This window comes from Hypanus sabinus, chromosome 7 (assembly GCF_030144855.1).
Source record: "Hypanus sabinus isolate sHypSab1 chromosome 7, sHypSab1.hap1, whole genome shotgun sequence".
NCBI lineage: Eukaryota > Metazoa > Chordata > Chondrichthyes > Myliobatiformes > Dasyatidae > Hypanus > Hypanus sabinus.
Window position 1 is genome coordinate 172655154 of NC_082712.1, and position 25166 is coordinate 172680319.

The 25166-nt window shown below is 40.5% G+C and overlaps 2 protein-coding genes across 12 annotated transcripts in view; one reads left to right on the forward strand and one right to left on the reverse strand.

Annotated features, from left to right (window-relative positions):
• Positions 1-23039, reverse strand: part of dnajc24 (DnaJ (Hsp40) homolog, subfamily C, member 24) — a 53787-nt gene extending 30748 nt beyond the window's left edge. The window contains exons 1-3 of one of the 4 annotated variants that reach the window (XM_059976126.1): positions 22857-23039; positions 21274-21427; positions 20443-20660 (exon numbers count right to left, since the gene is read on the reverse strand). In XM_059976126.1, the coding sequence (XP_059832109.1) occupies positions 20443-20547 (105 nt within the window). In that variant the 5' untranslated portion in view covers positions 20548-20660; positions 21274-21427; positions 22857-23039. Of the gene's footprint in view, positions 1-20442; positions 20661-21273; positions 21428-22505; positions 22805-22848 lie in introns of those variants that run through there. The other 3 variants (XM_059976128.1, XM_059976127.1, XM_059976129.1) reach the window with 3 other exon arrangements.
• A 247-nt stretch (positions 23040-23286) lies between these two features.
• LOC132397404 (doublecortin domain-containing protein 1-like) overlaps positions 23287-25166 on the forward strand; it is a 544514-nt gene continuing 542634 nt past the window's right edge. For 3 of the 8 annotated variants that reach the window (XM_059976131.1, XM_059976130.1, XM_059976133.1), the window contains exon 1: positions 23289-23612. The gene's annotated coding sequence lies outside the window, so the exon portion shown is untranslated. Of the gene's footprint in view, positions 23613-25166 lie in introns of all 8 variants that reach the window. The other 5 variants (XM_059976136.1, XM_059976135.1, XM_059976137.1 and 2 more) reach the window with 3 other exon arrangements.

Sequence of the window (25166 nt, forward strand, 5' to 3'; positions counted from 1 at the left end):
CCAACAGGTTTGGTAGTTTAACTTGGGTGTCAATCCAAAATTGCTTCATTAACCATGTGTTATTGCCATCACTTCAGGCAAGTGGGTCTGAATATATAGAGTCCCGAGACATTCCAAAGCATTTTATCAGCAGTTAGTTTTGAAATATGGTCACAAATGTTGTTTAGCCAAATTATACAGCAGAAGATGCCAAAATAGCAGTTAGATTTGTCTTTCTGATATTGGAGTTTCTGGTGTTATGATTATTTTAGATCCAACAGCAGCTATGAGACCACAGTTTAATGGTTCATCCAAAATGGCAACATCTCTGAAAATACAACATTTCTCTGGTATTGCACTTAATTATTGGCCTAGATTATATGCACAGATCAGTGTTGTGGCAATTGTATTCATGACTTTCTTGCTCAAAGTACGGAAAAAGCCACTCGAGAGTTAAATTTTACAATTATTACTGTAGTTTCAGACTGAAATATGGAGGGTCCTATATCCAAGGAAATCATATCATATCATCATCATCATTATGTGCCGTGTCGTATGACGTGGGCGATCATGCTCCCATGACCATGATTGTTCTTGGCAAATTTTTCTGCAGAAGTGATTTGACATTGTCTTCTTCTGGGCAGTATCTTTATAAGACGAGTGACCCCAGCCATTATCAACACTCTTCAGAGATTGTCTGCCTGGCGTCAGTGGTCGCATAACCGGGACTTGTGATATGTACCAGCTGCTCATACGACCATCCACCACCTGCTCTCATGGCTTCACATGACCCTGATCAGGAGCTAAGCATGTGCTATACCTCGCCCAAGGGTGACCTGCAAGCTAACGGAGGGAAAGAGTGCCTTACACTTCTTTTGATAGAGATGTACTGTATCTCCACCCTGCCACCCAGCATATCATATCAAACATCAATATATTTGAGAAAGGGTTGTGTAATTCTGGATCATCCAATCCCATAGTATGTGCTTGCATGGGGAGAATTTGTTGTATATTGATATATATTTAGAAATTTTGAATTTTGCTCTTGATGGCATTAACAATTACAAACACGCACATACCTGCAACATTGTGCAATGTAAATATTTCAACTGCTAGTCCAGAGCTATAGGTCCTTTATGTTTTTCTTACGAGTTTCTACCCGATTAGGCATCACGGAGTGAATTTATTACTAGTTTTACATTCCACCTCAGATAAAACAATACAAACTACTTTTCTTCAGAAATTGTTTAATAAACTTAACAGCTATGTAACAGCATGTGTGAAAATGCATCACTTTGTGTTTGGTAGAAATGCAAATAGGTTAAAGTGGCACTTATATTCTAAAAACAAAGGGTGATATACACTCATGGCCACTCGATTAAGTGTAGAAAAGAATAGGAAGGATTAAGGAATACATAGAACCAGTCTGATACTGAAAGGGAACAACTATGTACACTCAGTGGCTACTTTATAAGGTACACCTGACCACCTTGCTCATTAATGCAAATATCTAATCAGCCAATCACATGGCAGCAACTCACCATATAAGCTCATGGAGACATGGTCAAAAGGTTCAGATTTTGCTCAAACTAAACATCAGAATAAGGAAGAAATATGATCTAAATGACTTTGCCCGTGAAATGATTTTTGGTGCCAGATGAGATGATTTGAGTATCTCATAAATGCTAATCTCAGCAGGGCTTAAACTAGTTTAGCAAGGGGTTAGCAACTAGAGCATCAGGTCAGAAAGTGGAGGGGTGCAGTAAAAGGCTGTCAGGGCCAGTAAAAACAGGCAGAAGCAAAGTAATAGAAAGGATAGGATGGATAGTTTGTAGTATGTATATTTTAATGCTAGGAGTATTATGAATAAAGGTTATGAATTTAAAGCATGGATCAATATATGAAACTATGATGTTGTGGTCATTACAGAGACTTGGTTGGGAGAGGGCCAGGATTGGGTGCTTAATGTCCCAGGGCTGCAATGTTTTATAAAAGATAGACTGCAAGGTAAAGGGGCGGGGCTATCGTATAATAGGAAGGATGCAATCAATAAGAAGATTCAGGATAGGTGTAAAAACAACAGGGTTGGTGTCATGGGGGACTTCAACTTTCCCTAACATAAACTAGGGCCTTCTTAGTGCAAGTGGTTTAGATGAAGTAGAATTTGTTGGGTGCATCCAGGAGGATTTCTTAAATATGTAGATAGTTCAACAAGAAGAGGAGCTGTACTGGACCTGATATTAGGTAATGAGCCTGGCCAGGTGACTACCCTTTCAGTGGGTGAGCAGTTAGGGTACAGTGACACAACTCCTTACGTTTTAGGATATTTATAGATCAGGATAGGTGAGGACCTTGTGGGAGAACATTAAAGTGGAGCAGGGAAAATTACGAGAGCATTAGGCAGGAACTAAGGAGAGTTAATTGGGAACATCTGTTTTTGGGCAAGTGCACATCCGACAATGTGGAAGGTACTTGAAGACCAACTGCAGAGTACAGGCCAGGTATGTTCCAATAAGAAGGAAGGACAAGGATGATAAGTTAAGAAAACCTTGTATGTCAAGAGAGGTGATGAATTTAGTCAAGAAGAAAAAGAAAACGAATGTAAAACTTGGGAAGCTAGAGTCAAACAGAGTCCTATAGAATTATAAAGAAGTCAGTAAAGAACTCAAGAGGGGAATTAGGAAAGCAAGGAGGGACCATGAAATGTCCTTGGGCAAACAGAAATAGAGAATCCCTAAGCATTCTATACATATTTCAGGAGCAAAAGGATAACTAGGGAGAGGGAGGCACCACTAAAGGATAAAGGGGGGAATATTTGCTAGGATGTAAAGGATGTGAGTTAGGTCCTTACTGAGAACTTCTCTTCGGTATTTACCAAGAAGTATATGGAGGATAAAGAGATCAGTGCTGAAAATATTAATTTGCCCAGGCATTTCAAAGTAAAGGAAGAGATAGTGATTAGTCTCTTAAAGCGCATTAAGGTGGAAAAGGCCCCAGGGTTTGATGGCATACAAGATAACCCAGGTTACTGGAAGAGGCTAGTGAATAAATTGCTGGGGCCTTGACCAATATCCTTGTGTCCTCTCTAACCACAGGCAAGGTCCTGGTAGACTTATGAGTATCCAATATTGTTCCGTGGAACCAGGGATAGACTGGTGAGTCTCATGTCAATGGTAGGGAAGTTACTGGAGAGAGTTCTTTGGGATAGGATCTCTTGAGCATTTGGAAAACCATGGCCTAATTAGGGAAAGCCAGCATGGCTTTTTGTGGAGCAAGTCATGTCTTATGAACTTGATTGAGTTTTTTGATGAGGTGGCGAGAGTGACTGATGAAGTTAGAGCTGTGGATGTTGTCTATGTGGATTTTAGTAAGGCATTTGATAAGGTCCCTAATGAGAGGCTCATCCAGAAGTTCTAAGACGCTTGGGATCAATGGTTAATCGGCTGTTTGGATTCAGAACTGACTTGCCCATACAGGATGGTGAACAAAGGGACTTATTCTAGCAGGAGGTCTATGATTAGTGGGAACTATCACAGGGAACCATACTGGGACATCTGCTATTTGTAATGTATATAAATGACCTGGATGAAAGCGTAGATGGGTGAGTTAGTAAGTAAGCAGATGATATAAAGATTGGTAGTATTGCGAATAGTGTAAAAGACTGCCAAAGAATACAACAGGATATGGACCAGTTGCAGATATGGGCAAAGAAATGGCAGATGGAGTTTAACCCAGCCTAATGTGAAGTGTTTCAGCTTGGTAGGTCAAATATAAAGAGAGAGTATATTGTTAAAGGCAAGTCCCTTAACAGTGTTGATGAGCAGAGGGTTATTGGGGTCCAAGTTCATAGCTCCCTGAAAGTGGCTACACAAGTTGATAGGATGGTTAAGAAGGCATATGGCATGAATGGCTTTTGTTAGTTGAGGCATTGAGCTCAAAAGTTAGGAGTTACTTTACGTGCAGATTTATAAAATTCTAGTTAGGCCACATCTGGAGTGTTAGATACAGTTCTGGTTATCCCATTATAGGTCAGATGTCGAGGCTTTCGGTGCAGAGAGACTTTCGAATGTGCTGCCTGGATTAGAGGGCAAGTGCTGTAATGAGAGGCTGGACAAGCTTAGGCTGTTTCCTCTGGAGTGATGGAGACTGATGGGAGATCTGATAGATGTTTATAAGATTATGAGATGTATAGACAGAGTAGACAGACAGTATCTTTTTCCCAGACTGTAATGTCAAATACAAGAGGACAACCATTTAAGGTGAAGGGATAATTTTAAAGGAGGTGTTAGAGGTGAGTTTTTTTTTAAACACAGCATTTTCCATGTTGCATGGTGATGGTAGAGGCAGATACATTAAGAGGCTTTTAAGAAATGTTTAGATAGGTACATGAACGTGAGGAAAATGGAGGGATATGAATATTGTGTAGATGTAAGGAATTAGTTTAGTTGGCCATTTAATTGCTAATTTATTTAGTTTGGCACAACATTGTGGGCCAAAGGGTCTGTTCCTTTGCTGTACTGTACTATGTTTTATGCTCTATCTCCTGGGATTTTCATGTACATTTGTCTCTAGAGTTTACAGAGAACGGTGCAAAAAAACAAAAAACATGAAGTGAGCGGAAGCTCTGTGGGTGAAATTGCCTTGTTAATGAGAGAGGTCAGAGAGAATGGCCAGATTGGCTCAAGCTGAATGAAAGCAACACACATTACAACATTATGCAGAAGAGTATCTCTGAATGCACAACCTTTCGAACCTTGAAGAGGATGAGCTGCAGGAGCAGAAGACCACACTGGATTCCACTCCTGTACATAATCAAGTGCCCACTGAGTGTACTGTCAGAAAATGAAGAAAACCAAGTTAAGGCAAGTGTAGAAAATTACCTGCACACCACCTCTCCCCAAATACCCCCACCAACCATAAAAGCTCGACACAGTTAGTTAAAAATGTCCAATACTTCACCGGCACTAGCATACCTGCTATCAAGAACATACAGTGCCGTGCAAGTCTTAATCACATATATGAAGCTATGGTGCCCAAGACCTTCACATGGTACTGTATTTGTCAAAGTGGAGCTGAGGGCGAGTTCGTAAACTTGGCAAGAGGAAAGGATGTGGGGGATGGTGAGGATGGAGTGCCATGAGAATGGTGTGGGACAAATGGCAGAGAAGGAGTGCTGGAACGGGGTGAGACACCAGGCAAGGTCATTTGATTCCAAACATTTGGTTTATTGATCATTACAGAATGTCTCTCTGGTGCTTCCCACTCCCTCCCCTCTCCCTATCCACAACACAGACCCATATCAGAATCTGCTTTATCATCACTCACAATGTCACGAATATTTTTTTTATTTTTGTGGCAGAGGTACAGTATGATACATAAAATTACTATAGTATTATGCAAAAGTCATAGGCACCCTAGCTACATACATCTGCCCAAGTACTTTATATACAGAAATGTGCCAGAAAAAGGACAGCACTATCATGAAGGATCCCATCCACCCTGCTCAAGAACTGCTGTCCGAATCCCATAAAAAGGAAGAGGATACAGAGCATTCACCCCAGGAGCAGACGACTCAAAAACAGTGACCTCCCCCAAGCCGCAAGGCTGATCAACACTTCCACCTACTAATTTCATAATCATTTTCTGACAGTCACCTTATGCACAGATCCTTCTGTGCCTAGTTTTACTTTATGTACATACAATCAGTATGAACTATATAAGCTAAACTTATGTATTTATATTTACTGTGTTCTTCATGCTTTTTTATGCTGAGGAACATAAATAATTAAATAATATTAATGATAGTAAGTTAATAAAGATTGAATAGTTTAGAACTTTATGTGTTTGAATGTCGAAGATTGAGGGGAGAATTGATAGTGGTATAAAAAATGAAGAGGCACAGATAAGGTTAATTGCAAGCAGGTTTTTTCCACTGAAGTTGATGGGACTACAATCAGAGGTAATGGGTTAAGGGCAAAAGGTGAAAAGTTTAAAGGGAACATGAGGGGAAATTTCTTCACTCAGAGGGTCTTGAGCGTGTAGAACAAGCTGCCAGTGCAAGTGGTGCACTGGTACTTCGGATCTGAGGAACAACGACTTGATCTCCTTTACACTTGTGGACCAAAGAACAACTGCAAACAATCGTGAATCTTGAAAAATCATTCTAAACTCATTATTTTCATATTCCAAACTAGGATTGATACAGAACCATGGAGGCACAGAAATGTACAGTGCAGAAACAAGCCCTTCAGTCCTTCTCATCTGTGCCAAACCATTTAAACCACCTACTCCCATCAACCTGCACAAGGACCACAGCCCTCCATAACCCTACCATCCATGAACAGTACCTATCCAAACTTCTCTTAAGTGTTGAAATTGAGCTCACATGCTCCCCTTGCACTGGCAGCTTGTTCTACATGCTCAAGACCCTCTGAGTGAAGAAATTTCCCTTCATTTTTCCTTTAAACTTTCCACCTTTCGCCCTTAACCCATTACCTCTGATAGTAGTCCCATCAACTTCAGTGGGAAAAAACCTGCTTGCAATTAACCCTATCTATACCTCTTCATTTTTTATACCACTATCAATTCTCCCCTCAATCTTCTACGTTTAAACACATAAAGTTCTAAACTATTCAATCTTTATTAACTTATTATCATTAATATTATTTAATTATTTATGGTTTTATATTGCTATATTTCTTCACTATTCTTGGTTAGTGCAGCTGTAATAAAACCCAATTTCCCTCGGGATCAATAAAGTATGTCTGTCTGTCTGTCTTTCCTTATAACTTAAGTCCTCCAGTCCCAGCAATGTCCTTGTAAATCTTCTCCGTAGTCTTTCAATCTTATTTACATTTTTCCTGTAAGTAGGTGACCAAAACTGACACAATACTCAGATTAGGCCTCACCAGTGTCTTCAACATAACATCCTGTACTCAATACTTTTGGCCAATGTGCCAAAAGTTTTCTTTACGGCCCTACCTATCTGTGACATGACTTTCAATGAATTATGGACCTGTATTCCTAGATCCCTCAGTTTTACCACACTCCTCAGTGCCCTACTGCTCACTGTGTAAGACCTAGCCAAGTTGGCCCTTCCCAAGTGCAACACCTTGCACTTGTCTGCATTAAATTCCATCTGCCATTTTCCCAATTGGTCCAGAGTTAGGCTATTTGGCCCATCTAATCTTTTCTGTCATTTTGATATGACTGATCTTTTTTACACCCCATTCTTCACCTCCCTGTAACTCTTAAACCCCTACCAATCTCTGCTTTATAAATCTATAAGTTATAGGAGCAGAACCACAGGGCCTTGAAATGTATCCTGATACTAAATCAAGTTTAAGTTTATTGTCATCTGACTGTACATATATACAACCAAATGAAACAATGTCCCTCTAGAGCACAGTGCACCCACAAAACATACATATATCAAACACAGCATATATAACAAAATTAATAAACTATAATTCAAAATGCATACAGAGCTTAGCACAGGTAAGCAGTACCATGAACAACTTGTCCCAGCAACAAAACCTCGGTGGTGGCACGTTATTCCTTAGTCCTTAAATATGCCTTGATGTACCTAAGTAAGCTCAGAGTACTGAAGTCTGACCTTAGATGAATGAAGTATTCTGTTCACAGGACCCAGTTTGACAACAAGTGCCTGCTGTATTCTCATTGTCCATGAAACTCTATTTCAAGCCTAAATGCAATTTTTTTTAAGATCCCCAAATGCTTTTTAAAGAAGATCTTTATCACATTGTGCAGCTGCTGAAATGACAAACCTCAGACAGATATGGGGAAAAAATGGTTAAAATATTCTGAAATAGTGCAACATTGAAAAAAAATTGGCTTGTTTAAATGAAACGTGGAGGTCAGTTATTTGCACCCAAGCATTTGCCTACATTTTGCTCTGTGGGCACGTTGGTTCATCTGGCCCCAATTAGATAAAACATTCTGTCAACACTTCCGAGTTTTTCTTTCTTTAATTGATCATTCTGTCAAATTAATAAGACTGCAGTAGAATCTCAGTTTTCCCCAAGCAACATTGCCTGTTAACTGCTGAGAGAATAAACTATTGAAATGTCAACAAGGTAACCGCACCTATATCAGACTAGAAGCAGCACTACAAGTTAATTACTTGCACTGCTTAATTCGATATTCAAATGCAGTTTTGTAATTCCTTCATCTGTTATAAATGACTGAGATGGAACACATACTTAGTGGCCACTTTATTAGGTACAGGAATGTAACCCGGTGTGGTTTTCTGATGCTTTAGCCCATCCATTTAATAGTTCAACAAGTTGTTTGTTCACAGAAGCTCTTTTGCACACCACAGTTATAATGAATGTATATTTGAGTTACTGTCACCTTCCTGTCAGCATGAACCAGTCTGGCAGTGGGGCAGCATGGTAGCATAGCGATTTGCACAGCACTTTACAGTACCAGCAACCTGGGTTCAATTCCCGCTGCTGTCTGTAAAAGGTTCACTCATTCTCCCCACGACCGCATGGGTTTCCTCTGAGTGCTCCGGATTTCTCCCACAGTCCAAAGATGTACGGGTGGGAGGTTAATTGGGCATTGTAAATAGTCCCTTGATTAGGCTACGTTTAAATTGGGACTTGCTGCATGGCGTGGCTCATAGGGCCGTAAGGGCCTCTCGTGCTGGATCTCAATAAGTTGATTCTCATCTGAACTCTCTTATTAACATTGTGTTTTACCCACCAAACTACCACTCACTGGATGTTCTTTTTTGTTTTTCACACCATTCTCCCAGGATTTCAGCAATTTCTGAGATACTCAAACCACCCTGTCTGGCACCAACAATCGCAAGGCAGTTAATTACTGAGATCACATTGCTTCCCCATTCTACTGTTTGCTCTGAATAACAACTGAACCTCTTGACCACGTCTGCGTGCTTTTATGCTTTTAATTGCTGCCACTTGATTGGCTGATTAGGTATTTGCATTGACAGGCAGGTGAACACTGTACCTAATAAAATGGCCACTGAGTGTGCGTTATCCACTTACACTGAAACAATCTGCAAGCAACAAATTCAGGAGATGCAGTCAAAGATATTCATGTAAATTAGATTTTGTGCATAGTAACATCCCACACATCAACTGAGATGACTGAGAATTTAATTTGTATAGATGATGTGGCTGAAGGGAGAACGTTGACTGAGATATCAAGGGTACTGGGTTTTTCCAATAGGTGAAAAACTTCACGCAAGTTCCCCAAAAAAGGTAAGAAAGTAGACGAAGGATGCCACAATGAAGAAGCCTGACCAGCATCTCTACTGTTTAAGGAGATTAATTATGTCAAAGTAAACAGTAAAATACAGTACAGACCAATGTTCCCTCTAATTTGTAATGACCAGTGTGCACAAAAATCTTGTGCTGTGCAATTTTTTGCCCAGTGACAACAAAATGCGCACTGAATTTTTAAGCAGAAGTAAACCTGAAGCTGTTCTAAGGATAACAAACTACCAAACCAAGTTTGTTTTTCATAGTTTAAAAGAAATAAAATATCTATCAACAAGAATTTGAATCTCAGGGTTTGATCATTTTCGCTCTCGTTCTTCTGCACTCTCACAAAGCATATGTCACAGGCCTGTAGTGGGTAATGAAGAATTTTCTCACTGGAGCTTTTGCACACCATGTGATTTACTTGCTAAATTATGGTTTAAAAAGTCAAGTTTACAAATAACACAGCAACTTTTCCATCGCGACAATACATGTAGATAACACTAGTTTCTGTATTGTACACAAATATTTCTTGTAGATGCACGTTCCTGACCTCATGAGCTTTCAGTGTAATAGTTTCTATACTTTAACCTACACTAAGACCAAATTAACCTTTCCCTCCCACATGGCCCTCCATTTTTCTTTCATCCATGTGCCTATCTGAGAGTCCCTTAAATCTTCCTAATGTACTTGCTTCTAATACCACCCCTAGCAGTACGTTCCGTGCACCCACCATTTTCTGTGTAAAAAAACCCATCTCTGATATCGCCACTGTACTTTCCTCCAATTATCTTAAAATTCTGTCCTCTCATATCAGTCATTTCTGCCTCATCTCTGGCTGTCCACTTCATCTATGCCTCTTATTATATTGTACACCTCTACCAAGTCACCTCTCACCCTAGTTCACTCCTCAGAGAAAAGCCCTAACTCACTCTCTCTTTCCTCATAAGACGTGTTCCCCAAATGAGGCAACATCCTCTATAAAGTTGATCAAAACTGAACACAATACTCCAAGTGTGGTTTAACCAGAGTTTTATAGAGCTGTAACATTACCTCGTGAGTTCTGAACTCAATCCTCTGACTAATGAAGGTCAATACACCATACACCTAACAACCTGTGCACAAATTTGGGGGATCTATGGATGTGCATCCCAAGAACCCTTTCCCTCCACTGACAAACTATTACAAATGTACAATGGTAAGAATTCTGACTGGCTACATCATAACCTGGTAAGGAAACTCAAATAAACAGAGAAAAATTCTTGAGTAGCAAGAAGATGGAAGATTACTAGGGAAGACTGTAATACAGGGATGAAGTTACATCAGTTCACCCATGATCTTTATCGAACAGCAGAGGACGATCAGAGTGCTACACCTGCCTATTCACCTCCTCTCTCACCTCCATTCAGTGCCTCAAACAGTCCTCCCAGGTGAGGCAACACTTTGCCTGCGAATCTGCTGAGGTCGTCTGTTGTGTCCAGTGCTCCTAATGAGGCCTCCTCTACATTGGTGAGACTCATCGTAATTTGAGATTCACTTTTTCAAGCACCCCACAACTTCTGCCACAAGCGGGACTTCCTGGTGGCCAAGCATTTTAATTCCGATTCCCATTCCTGTTCTGACATGTCAATCAGGTGCCAAGATGAGGCCACCCTCAGAGTGGAGGAGTAACACCTCATATTCTGTCTGGGTACCCTCCAACCTGATAGCATGAATAGTGATTTCTCTTTCAGGTGAACAAATTCCCTCAATCCCCCCTTTCCCACTCTGACCTTTCACTTCTTCTCACCTGCCTATTACTTCCCCTTTCTCCTATTGTTCAATCCTAACAGATTCTTTCTTTGCCAGCCTTTGATCTTTCCCACCCATCTGGCTTGACCTATCACCTTCTAGCTAGCCTCTTTCCCCTCCCCCCTCCTTTTTTATTCTGGCACCTACCCCCTTCCTTCTTAGTCCTGGAGAAGGGTCTCAGCCCAAAACACAACCGTTTGCTCTTTTCCATAGATGCTGCTTGGCCCACTGAGTTCCTCCAGCATTTTGTGTGTGCGTTGCTCTGGATTTCCAGCATCCGCAGACCTTCTTATGCTGAATGATCTATTCCTGCTCAAAAATTGCCCTTCTATTTTCTACTCAAGCATTTCCTAGTCTATTGCTGCTAAACCTTTGTATAAATTTTTAAAAATACTATATACCTATTAGAATCAAGCCTTATAAAAGCTCTATTAAGTATTCACTGGCACACCAAAGAAGCAAGTGGACATTTAGTTGGCTATGGGTTAATCTTGTAAACTAAAGCATAATATTAAACTGAATGTAGCTACTCACATTTAATTTGATTATTTTATTATCAAAATTCCCAAAACTAACACATTTTTCCAGTTCTACATTTCTGTCTATCACAAGCAGTCTGTTAATTTCGCAAGTTTAAACAGATGTGGAAACACACAGACCGTTAAAATTAACAGTAACATTTACACAAAAATAGTGCAAAACCAGTCCACTAGTTATCACAGTTTGAAAAACATAGATGTTAGAGACAGCAAGAGCTATAAGACATTAATTAGAGTTCAAAGTAAATTTTATTATGTGAGTACATATATGTCACCACATACATTCCTGAGATTTTTTTTCCTGCAGGAATACTCAGCAAATCTATAGGAAAATAACTATAACAGGATGAATCTAAAATCAAGTAGTGTGCAGAAGATAATAAACTGTGTAAGTGCAAATATAAATAAATAGTAATAAATAATGAGAACATGAAATAACAAGATAAAGAGTCTTTAAAGTGAGATCATTGGTTGTGGGAACATCTCAATGGATGGGCAGGTGAGTGGAGTTATCTTCTTTTGTTCAAGAGCCTGTTGGTTGGTGGGTAGTAAACATGGTGGTGCCAGTCCCGAGGCTCTTGCATCTTCTACCTGATAGCAGCAGTGAGAAAAAAGCATAGCCTGGGTGGTGAGGATCTTGCGCTAAGGGATTATGATGAATCCCAGTTTTAGACTGGACACAATTTGTCAGAACTACTCTAAGATAGGGGTTCAAGATCTAGGATAATTATTTATTTCAATGATAATCCAAAAGGAAATTAAAATTTACAGTTAACAAAAACTTAAGAGTCTTCCCTTAAGATTCATTTTGGGAAAAATAACTCAAAATTCTAAGTAAATTTATTATCAAAGTACGCATATATCCCCATATCCCTGAGATTTATTTTCTTGCGGGAATTCACAGTAGTACAAAGAAATGCAATAGAATCAATGAAGAACTAGATTGAAAGACTGACCAACGTGCAAAAGACAAATTGTGCAAATACAAAATGAAACAAATATTAATACATAAGTAATATTGAGATGATTTGTAGAAACGTTGAAAGTGAACTGATATGTTGTGAAATCAGTTCACTTCTGCACTGACTCCAGCGTGGTTGCCACATCACACCACCTCCAACACTCCGACTCTGACACCTTCCCTTAGGTGACTGCAAATAGGCGACACCACAGCTTGAGGGCTAGTCCTCATTACAACCAAGGCCATGCTGCCCCCCCTCCTCCATCCAGCCCCACCATTCACCAATAAACCAATGAATTGGACTTGCAACATTCCATAACACCAGTGACCAAAAGGGTCTTGTGATCACAAGAAAAGCAACTAAGACAATCACTTGCTGTCAGACTGCATAGCTCCTTCGCACACCGAAGCCCCTTTGTCACAGGCAGAATCAGTGTCTGTACCCAGTCCAGCTTCTTCAGTTTCTCAGCCAAAGAGCAACACTGACATAGTAGACCTGCAGTATTTTAAGTTCTTAATATCACAGATCTTGCAATCGTAAATAACACATTAAAACATAACAATAACACTTTTGGCTAACCCCTTAGTAGAGCTGCATCCTAGCATGCCGCCATCTTCTGGAAACTTGACCACTTTGTTAAATTTTGAAGCTACTAACTTCTGAGTTTGGAGATTAAAATCCCACTCCATAGGTTACAAACATACAGCCTAATATCCCAGACTATAGCATTGCTGAAGATTCTGTTGTTTTCAAAAGAAGCACTAAATCAAAGCCCCCAAGATGGACATAAAGATCACATAGCACCATTTTAAAGAGAGGCACACAGGTTATCCCCAGTGTTCCAGCAAAGACTATTCAAGTCACTAAAATAAAACTTTGATGATCAAATAATTATTCCATTACCATTTCTGTGATTCTGCTGCGTATAAATTGGCTTTTGCAATTCTTATATTACAAGAGTATTATCTCTTCAAAAGTACTTCATTAACTGTTAAGTACTTCAGGCTGTTTTGAAACGATCATGAAAGGAGCAATTCTTTTTTATGAGAGCCATGCAAAAGAAAACCTCTAAGAGGACCACAACCTTGTCCTAGGGCTTAGAGGCTTGCATGCCTCACTGACCCAGAGAACTATGCTGGCTGGAGTCAGGACCTTGTGCTTTGGCTCTTGGTAGCATTACCCAGGCCAAACAGGTGAAAGGGTAGAAATCGGATTAAACCTGATTCTGATGTAAATACTGTGGTAACACCAGTCACAGCAGTCTAATCTCTCAACTAGTGAGTTCCTATATTCAGTATACAATATTTTTAATGGGAAGATGAGATCAAGGTAGGGAGCAAAGAAAAGAAATTAGAGGACCTTCCTCTATTATCTTCTAAGAAGTACAGTAAAGTGTACAACAAAAGGGGATCGAAAAGAGCTAGAGGAACTTTAGAAACAAAACCTTCCTGAAACTGTTACAGATTTTATTTAATGTGTATTTTATCACTTTAATATTCAGTTTAATAACTACCTGCCTTGTGTCTTCTTGTCTCTTAAATAACAACAGGAAGCTGCAGTCTTTTATTAAAATCAAGAGCACGGTACTCTTTTAAAGTACGTACAATACCGTGATTGCACTGATGCAGACTCTGAAGCCCAAGGATATCCTCTCCAAGTTTTGATCTGATGATAAAATGTCTTTATACATCGACAACCCTTCCACATCAGAATTAAACTGCTGTCAGGTATAGTTCACTTCAAGCACAAAGAAATGCCAAGACAATCAGGGAACAAGCCACCAACCGATCAGATTCTGTAACCAGCATCAGAAGAAAGCTTATCTAGTGTTTGGCATCATCATAGTGGGCAGGTTCTTTCACTCCTAATCCAAGACTGTTAATAAATTATATTCCTGGTTGATCCAGATGACAACATCTTACCATGACTGTAAAAGCTGTAGCTGTGAACCACATTCAAACAAATAATATCACACTACTGCCACCTAATGCCTGTGGAAGATTTCTGGATTCCTCTCAAACTAAAATAGGCTTGAACCAGTTTCCTGTGAAGATTGACTTCATTTTAAAATCTATATCTTAATGATCCTCGTCTTCAGCCACCTAACCAATCACCAATAATTAAAGTAAGCTATTCTGCCTAACCAGCTTCCTCCCATTTTCCCCTGAGTAGTTTTCAATGGCACTGAAGCATAACAGTTAATGCATCACTTTATAGCGTGCCAGCTGGAAGATCAGGGTTACACATATGAAATGCTGGAAGAGTTCAGCAGGTCAGGCAGCATCTACAGAAAAGAATCAACAGTCAACATTTCTGGTCAAGACCTTTCTTCAGGACCTGCCCTGAAGAAGGGTCTTGGCCTGAAGTTTCAACTTTTTATTGATTTCCAGCAAATGCTGCCTGACCTGCTGAGTTCCTCCAGTGTTTTGTGTGTGTTACTCTGGATTTCCAGCATCTGCCGAATCTCTTGCATTGGTGTGCAAGATCGGGGTTCAATTTCTGCCAGTGCTTGTAAGGAGTTTGTACACTCTCCCAGTGACTGCGTGGGGTTCCTCCAGGTGGTCCGATTTCCTCCCACACTCCAAATACACATGGGTTGGAGTTAGTCAGTTGCGGGCATGCTACGTTGACACTGGAAGTGTGGTGACACTTGCGGGCTGCCCCCAGCACATTCTCAACACAAGCTATGCATTTCTCAGTATGTTTCAATAAATCTTTAACTCTTTTTAATGAATTGCTACTTTCTTCATGATTATAGTTTCCCCAAATATCTGATATCCTTTATGCACTGACCTAATGTGCACATGAACTAACCCAAACTGACAAGCATCAGATATCACATGCATCCTGCAAATGCACAAGCATCTAACAAAGGCTAGTCCAGGAAATGCAAACATACTCTACATCTTGAAGATCCAGAAGCTAAATATGTATTCACCAAAGGATGCCTACTAACTCAACACCAACCTAATCCAACAGATGCTAAGGTGTCCGATCCATCTACTCTTTGTTGCTCAAAAGCCCTGTTAACAACAAACTCTGCTGTACACATAGACCACACACAAAATGCCAGAAGAACTCAGCAGGCCATATATGGAGGGAAATATAGTCAATGTTTTGAGCCAAATTAGACTTTCAATTTTGCTTTCCAAGGTAAACTTCTAACCTGATTGCAGCTACTGGTAATTACATTTTGTGGTAGATCTTCAGGATTAAATACAGTAAAAGTGAATATTCCAAAATAAAGAATAATTGTGAAGTAAAAATACAGTTGACACCAATCTCTACACATTGATAATTTAAAGATTTCACCACATTACCACTCATTCCTAGCAACATAGTAATTATTTCAGGTTATTCTGTTCAGCTATTTTCCAATATTAATCCACTACATTCAAAATTGTCCAGATTATAAATGTAATTGAAAAGTACTGATTAACTGTTTCGTACACTGGAAATATAAAAAAGTGTATAAATGCAAATTCTTGCTTTCACTTGACCTACTAAACAGTCAAAGGGCTGTGACAGACACCACTTAAAGAGGAGGAGGTTCCTAACCAACAACTGTGCCTCTACATCTCCACCAAGAAAAAAGTTAGGCTTTACATCTTATCTCTAATCATGCTGTTGGCAAATATTATGCATTTGCTTATTGAACAGGACAGTTCATTGCATGCAAAGCACATTTATTCCAGACCCGAAGCTCTAAATAAATACAAATTATCTAAGTGATTAGTAACAATAAGTGTAGATTTTATATACTTGGTCATATAAAGCAACAAGGAGAAATTCATTATTATAAAGAACCTGTAAACTTTTGCACAGAAGGAAGAAAAAGTATATTAAAGATTAGCTTTATTTGTCATATGTACATCAAAACATACAGTAAAATGAGTCACTGGTGTCAAATCAAGTCAGCGAGAATTGCACAGGGGACAGTCTACAAGTGTGGCCATGCTTCTGATGCCAACAGAGTATGCTCACAACTCAGTAATCATAACAGTATGTCTTTGGAATGTGGCAGGAAACCCATATGGTCACAGGGAGAATGTACAAACTCCTTATAGACACAGGCAAGAATTGCACCCCAACCATACAGTTGCTACTGTAAAGCATTATGCTAACAGCTACGCTACCATGTACTTTATTGGTTGTATTTTAAGCTGAAGGCATTTCAAAATCCCATATTAATATAGAAACACAATTTTAGCCTTTGAGGGATTTAGAGAGTCTCATCTTTACCAGATATGCACAAGAGTTGCAGTGTTGCTGCCAAGTTAGAGTTACCTTGATAATTGAATTCCCCCTTCAGCAGATAGTTTATTAGCTTACAGCGAACACCAGAGCTGTGCAGCAGGAGAATAGTTGAAATTATTAAAAGGCAGAAAGCCACTTATCAAACCTTAGGATCATTAACCAATGTTTACATTTGGCTCATTTCATTGAACAAAACACCATAAATCAGGCACTACTTTCATGCTTAAAACAATTAACACATAAACACACTGTAGGCTTGCTAATGTGTCAACAGACAATAATGCCTGGAGTCAAGATCAAAGATATGTAAATAATATATCATAGTCTCATTGGGTGATAAATTATTTTATGCATGACATGATTGATTATGAGAAGAGTGACCACAATTTTATACAGGATTTTGAAACTTTGAAGGTGGGGGGGGGGGGGGGGGGAGTTGACTCTGATGGGAAATTACATTGAAAAATATGATGGTTTAAAAAACAATTACTATCATTGAAAGAAATAATGCATTACTCAGAGAAAAAATCTATTTCTTTAATGGACAAAAATCCATTATAAAAGTGGTCTGCTGTGGCTGACATAAGTATTACCCACTCAACCATCAAGCTCCTGAGCCGGCATGCCACTCACCTCAACAGTGAACTGATTCCCCAAACTATGGACTCACTTTCAAAGACTATACAACCTGTGTTTTTAATTTTATTTATTAATTATTAATATTGTTTATATTTTTATGTTTGCTCAGTTTGTCTTTTGTACATTTGTTGCCAGTCTTTGTGTGTAGCTTTTCATTGATTCTATTGTGTTTTCTTGTAATTCCCATGGATGCCTGCAAGAAAATGAATCTCGGGGTAGTACAGTCCCTTGTAAAAATGCTCAGCCCACAACTCTTTGTTGACATAGATACGTATTACAACCAGGAAGGTTGATCAACTTAACTGAGAATTTTTATTTGTGAATCACATGTTCATTTTTTAACAGCAGAGCCCAAGAAACAGGGAGAATTGTAAAGCATGAAAAACTAAAAATTCAAAAGTCAGCAGTTCAAAAGTATTCATTCCCTTTGCTCAGTACTTAGTGAACCACCTCTCACAGCTCTTACAGCCAGTAGTCTTTTTCAATAAGTCTCTATTAGCTTTGGACAACATGATGGAGCAAGATTTGCCTAATCCTCCTTTGTAAAATTGCTCAAACTATGCCAGGTTAGTTGGGGAGTGGCAGTGGACAGCAATCCTGAAGTCTTCCCTGAGAAACTCAACTGGATTAAAGTCAGGATTCTGACTGGGCCACTCAAGGACATCAATTTTCTTCATTTGAAGCCACTCCATGGTTGCTCTGGCAGTGTGCTTTGGGTCATTGTCCTGCTGAAAGACAAACTTCCTCCCTAGTTTAAGTTTTCTGGCAGAGGCTAGCAGGTTTTTATCCAGGACCTCTCTGTATTTAGCAACATTCATCTTTCCATCAATCCTGATCAGATTTCCAGCCCCAGCTACTGAAAAGCAGCACCAAAATATGACGCTACCGTACCTGCACCATACTTTACCTGGCTGATATGCAGTATCAGATTGACACTGAATATTTTTAATGCACTGTATCTGGTGACTCATATGTACTTTGATAAATTTATTTTGAACTTTGAAGCAGTTAAAAGTAATATTAACCCTAATATTTAAAGATGCCAGAAAGAGCAGCAAGCTCCTTTCAAACTCCTGTAAGTGTACATCTTGCAGAACCTCTCATTGTCCCAGAACACATTCTACACAATCAGAAAAGCTTATCAACAGCTCTACTTTCTGAGGAGGCTGAAGAGAGCTGGACTATGCACATCTAAACTCTTGTCCTTCTGCAAATGTGCAGTAAAGAGCATCCTAACAAGCTGCCTCACCGCATGGTGTGGAAACTGCATTGTAGCTCACAGGTAGGCTCTACACCGGGTTCTCAGAACTGCCCAATGCATCACTGGCACCAGCCTCCTCATCATCAATGTCAGGCAAGCAGAAGGGTGGCAGAAACGGGCCAGTAACCTCATGGATTGTTTGTCCCACTCCCATTAGGGAGGAGGCTATGAAGCATCTACACCAAAACCACCAGGCTCAAACACAGTTGCTTTCCCCAAGCAGTAAAACTGATCAACATCTCCACCCCCTAACCCACCCCTCCACTCTCCCATACACCTACAACTTTATCATTTCCTGTCAGTCACCTTATGTACAGACACTCCTATGCCTGTAGATTTTCGCAAATAAAATGTACTCCAAACACTGAACACAAAAGCATGGTCACAGAACTTCACATAATTACATCATCACATCAGGCCAGTCTCTTAAAGTGAACCCCCAACTTAATGTTGGTAATTGTGAATTATGTACGTTTCCACCAATTACATTGTCCTACATACCCAGTGTCATTTTATGAACATCTTGAATCTTGAACCCGGACTTGCATAAAGTTGAATGCGTGACTCTAAGAACATTGTGGAGGTAAAATATGTTCTGATTCATAAGGCACTGGAACCAAAATTTGGGTGAAGTGAGAGTTGGAATGAATTTCATTTGAATTTGGCTGGAACTATTTTTCTGAATAATTAGTTATGAAGGAATCAGGAATGATATGATGGGAGAAGGCAAGGGTGGTGGTAAGGTGAACAGAGAAAACCTATGCTATGAGAGGGAGAACCTACAAACTCCACACACATAGCATCATCTGTGAGGAAATGAGGCAGAAACTCTATGAGCTGAACCCCCATGGCATTTCCATCTTTTTATTATACAAGGAGTGATTGATAGGTTCGTGGCCTAAGGTAGAAGGAGATGAGTTTTACAGCTCTCCTTATATGCACATTCAGGTCAACTCTTTGAGTGATTATGCAGAAAGTTTGAAGTTAATAACATCTTCTACCTTAGGCCACAAACTTAACAATCACCCCATGATGAGTTATTAGCTTCAAACTTTCTGCATAATCACTCAAAGAGTTGAACTTTGTTACTAATTTAATTTCAAATCTATTGTATTCATAACCTATTTAATATAATATTGTTAGTTTTTAAAAAAAAACTAATAAAAAGATTGAAACAAAAAAAAAGAGTTGAACTATATGAACTGTAACGAGAGCTGTATAACTCATCTCCTTCTGCCTTAGGCCATGAACTTATCAATCACCCCTGCTGTGGACACTTTCTGAAGGTCCAAGATCCGTATGCTCCACAACCGCTGGACTAAGTGTGTAAATGTAGGAAGGGACTATGTTGAAAAATAAATGTGCTAGGTTTTCTAAAATTAACTCCTTCTAGCTTAGGCCATGAACTTATCAATCACCCCTCAGAACAATCTTTGAACTTTGATGTTTTTGAGCAGTATCTAAACATGATTTACAAAGTTAAAAAAAAACTTGGACAAGAACAAAGTTTCATTGTTTTTAGTCAATGGCTAACCGAGTGTTTTAGAGCAGGGCTTTAGCAGAATATTGCCCAAGGCTTAAGCACCATGAAGGCCTTGCTCTGTTTCCTCAACTCAGAATCCAGACAAGTTCTGATGAGGACCATGGGTGGCAAGGTGAATCCATCTCAATTTGACCCAATACATTGTGGATCAATGCCATTTAATTAAAGATAAACAGATCAATGCTAGTTATTATTAAATGCACAAAAATAAACTCAAACTCACCAGTAGGATTAGTCTCTGATAATTTTGTTTCAACTTCTGTGGACTGTCTGATGGATCTGATCCCAGAACCTTGTACCAGTCTTTCTGAAGAATACTTGAACTCATACTGTTATTGGTGCTTTTCACATGCACCTGCCCGGGAGAAAAATAACTCTGACAGTAGACTTTGGCTCTGTGTTTTTAGTTTGGACAATCAGTGTAGAGAAATATGAACACACCTAAAGTAAATAACATGAAAAAATGGAAATGAGCAATATAATAAAGCTAAAAGGTTATAGTTCCTATAAAATACATTTATAATTGAGGGAACAGAGAATAGATCACACAGAAGATGATTAAGGGAATAGCATGGCAGCATGGCAGTTAGTGTTGCTGCCTTACAGCACCAGGGACCCAAGGAACAATGCCTCAAAAAGGTGGCATCCATCATGAAGGGTTTCCATCACCCAGAACATGCCCTCTTCTCATTGCTACCTTCAGAGAGGAGGTACTGGAGCCTGAAGGCACACACTCCATGATTCAGAAACAGCTTCTTCCCCTCTGTCATCAGATTTCTGAATGGATATTGAAAGCATGAACACCACCTCACCACTTTTTTTCTTCTTTTTGCACCTTTTAGAAACATAGTAAACCTACAGCACAATACAGTTGCTTCAGCCCACAATGCTGTGCTGAACATGTACTTACTTTAGAAATTACCTCGGGTTACCCATAGCCCTCTATTTTTCTAAGCACCATGGACCTACCCAGGAACCTCTTAGAAGACTCTATTGCATCCACCATCAGTGGCACCCCATACCACGCACTCACCACTCTACATAAAAAACTTACCCCTGACATTTCCTCTGACTTCCAAGCAACTTAAAACTGTGTCCTTTCGCGTTAGCCCTTTCAGCCCTGGGAAAAAGCCTCTGACTATCCACACGAGCAATGCCTTTCATCATCTTATACACCTCTATCAGGTCACCTCTCATCCTATGTTGCTCTGAGGAGAAAAAGCCAAGTTCACTCAACCAGTTCATTAAACCAAGTTCAATTTATTTAATATAATTTTTAAAACACATATATACTTCTTATTGTAATATACAGTTTTTATTATGTATTGCAACGTACCACTGCGGCAAAACAACAAAATTCATGACATACACCAGTATTATTAAACCTGATTCTGATTCAATTGTGACTTCCGATGTTGTCTTTAAGGAGTTTGTACATTGTCCCAATGGGTGCCCAATTTTCCTTTGCATGGTCCAATTTCCTTCAACATCCCAAAGACATTCTGGTAGATTAATTAGTGATTTTAAATTACCCCTGGGCTAATGGCAAATAGATTTAAAGTGGAATTGACAGACATGTAAAAGATTATTAGTTACAAGGCTATAACTTGATCAGATGAGGGGGAATTGGACTGATGGGATTGCTGTCCAGAAAGGCAGTGGGTCTTATAAAATAACTGGCCTTTCTTCCAAAATGGTGAGATTCCCAATTGGATCAAGAATTCTAATTAGATGAACGATATTCACAAATATTATTCTTTTCTCTCTCCACAGATCTCAACTCCCCTCTCAGTCCTTTATTGTTTATTTAGAAATACAACACAGAACATGCAGCTTCCGGCCCAGTAAACCAGAGCACCCAGCAATCCATTTAATTCACTCTAGTCTAATGACTGGACAATGACCAATGACCAACTAACCTACTGGGTGTTGGACTGTGGGAGAAAACCAGCTCCCAGAGGAAACTCTTTGTTCAAGGGGAGAACGATTAAACTCTTTTCAGATCGCGTCAAAATGGAATTGTGAACTCGGATGCCCCAAGCCGAAACAGCCTTGCGCTTACTGCTATGATATTCCCACTCAAAATATCAACAATATCTCTCTCCCCACCCCTGACAGAAGCTGCTCATCAGCTGAGTTCCTTGCAGGGGTTCCCAACGTGGAGTAAACAGACCTCACGGTTAATGGTAGGGGTCCATGGCATAAAATCGTCTGGGAACCCCTACCCCAGCAGAATGTTTGGTTTGTTTGTGACTCCAGACCTACTGAAGCAGCAGTCTTAATCACCTCCTTAGTCCAGGTTGGAGTCCCCAGTAGAATCCACACCACTGAAAAAAGTAAATTATTTGCAGAAAAAGATGGGGTGGAGAGTACTGTGCTCAACCAACGCATCTCGCGGGAGATGCCGGAATCTGGAGCAACAAGCGAGAACTCAGCGAGTCGTCCAGCATCCGAGGAGAGAGTCCACGTTACGGGTTGACACCCTTCATGTGGACACTGTGGGATCTTCCCGTGCAGAAAATGGCTTCCAGCTCCATCCGCGCGGGAAGAGCGCTTTTATTTTATTGAGGGGGAAATCTAGGAAGATACAAGGGCCAACACTGAGGGAAGAAATGTTATCTTTACGTGCCCGCTTACTTCCTCATTCCTCCGCCTCCTCGTATGCTAAACGTGAGCAACGCGCAGCAGCCTGACACTTCGCTCCGTCTCCTTTCTGCTTTCCGCCGTGGAGCGGAGCCGGAGGGGGGGGGAATGTATCAAGCGATCGGAACCAGCGGCCCAGCCTCTAACGCTCCAGGGAACCGACTTTTGATCGGACAAGGGACAGGAGACTCAGACGTCAGACGTAGGGGGTGGGACAGCTGTTCGAACGTATTGCGCATGCGCACAGGCAGGGAGCCGGTAGTTGGAAGGCGGCGCGCACGCGTATGGAGGAGGGGGAGGAGGGCCGTCGTTTGAACGCGGCGTGCGTACTGTGCCGTCAGTCCCTTGGGGGAGGGGAGGGCCACGTGATCCACCTTCCGCGCTTGCGCACGAGCTCTTGTCTCAGAGAGGGAATAGGAGGATGGTAGTCTGGGCTGGTAGTGGGGTAGGGTCTTTAGGTGTCCGTGAGGGGATGTAAGAGAACAAAGTCTTACAAACAAACCAGAGGGTACAGCTTTATTATACACGGACGTCTTTTTAGAACAGAGATAAAAAGGAAGGAGAATGGAGTTGAGAGGAAAAATAAACCAGCCATGTTTGAATGGTGGAGCAGACTCTATGTGCCAAATGGCCTAATTCTGCTCCCATATCAGAAATGCAGCTTGTTGGGGCGGGGGTGGTTCTGATTGTGGGCCAAGTTGGAAATCAGCAGGGCTGTTGTGAACGGCTAAATACTGGCATATTTCTAAGGTAGGGACATGTTTGGCACAGCTTCATAGGCCAGAGGGTCTGTATTGTGCTGTAGGTTTTCAATGTTTTCTATGACAGGCTGAGAAGTCTCTTTCTGTGGTGTAATGGTGTATGGACAAAGTGTACAATATCCATAAAGGACAGAGCAGGTTAAACAAGGGCATTATGGAGGGCAATCGTGGGAATTATCCCTGAAAACATGACAAGTCCTATACCTGCCCCTACACCTTCTCCCTCACCACCACTCAGAGCCCCAAACAGTCCTTGCTCACCTGTGAGTCTGTTGGGGGTCATCTACCATATCTGGTGTGGCCTTTTCTACATTGTGAGTCCTGTTGTAGATCAGGAAACTGCATTATTGAGCTGCTTTGCTCTTATCTGCTGCAAAATATGATTTTGTAATGGCTACCCATTTCAATTCCACTTGTTGTTCCCATTCTGATGTATTTGCACATGGCCTCCTTCAACGTGAGTGGCCTCAACTTGGCAGTAGAGGACACAAAAAATGCTGTAGGAATTCAGCAGGTCTGGCAGCATCTTGTTCATTACATGCTGTGTTGTATGACGTGGGTGATCATGGTCTTCATGACCATAATTGTTCTTGACAAATTTTTCTGCAGAATGGCTTTGTCATTGCCTTCTTCTGGGCAATGTCTTTACAAGATGGGTGACCCCAGCAATTATCAATACTCTTCAGTGGTCCCATAACCAGGGCTTGTGATATGCACCAGCCTGCTCATAAGGCCATCCACCACCTGCTCCCATGGCTTCACGTGACCCTAATCGGGTGGGAGGGGGTGCTAAGCAGGCGCTACACCTCACCCAAGGTGACCTTCAGACTAGTCGAGGGAAGGAGTGTCTTTCACCTCCTTTCGTAGAGATGTAAATCCACCCCACCACCTTCAGCCAGCGTCTGTGGAGATTAATAAACAGTGAATGGTTTGGAGTGAAACCCTTCATCAGGCCTGGAAAGGAAGGGGAAGAAGCCTGACTAATTCATTATAATACTAGTTATCATATCAAATGATTTTTGTATGTTTTCTGACTTAACAGAAAAGCCAAGCAAGTTCAATAGTATATATGGAGAGAGAAACAAAGTTATCAGTTTCACTCGAGAAAGGATATACATTATTAATCAATTAAGAGGCAGCACAGCAAAGGCCCTACCAGCAGAATGAGCCCCTGCCACCCAATTTATGGCCTTGTGACCAATTAACCTCCTGGACTTATTTTCACTTGGCATAATTTACTTCTTATTATTTAATTATTTCTGGTTTTACTTTGCTATATTTCTACTCTATTCTTGGTTGGTGCAACTGTTACAAAACCCAATTTCCCTCGGGATCAATAAAGTATGTCTGTCTGTCTGTGCCTTTGGAATGTAGGAGGAAACCTGAGCACCCGGAGGAAATGCATGCAGTCACTGAGAAAACATACAAACTCTTTACTGACAGTGGTGGAAATTGAGCCCATGTCCCTGCTGTTAGTGGCATTATGCTAACCACTACGCTACTGACTTGATTTAACCATTGCCCTTAATATGATGTCATACAT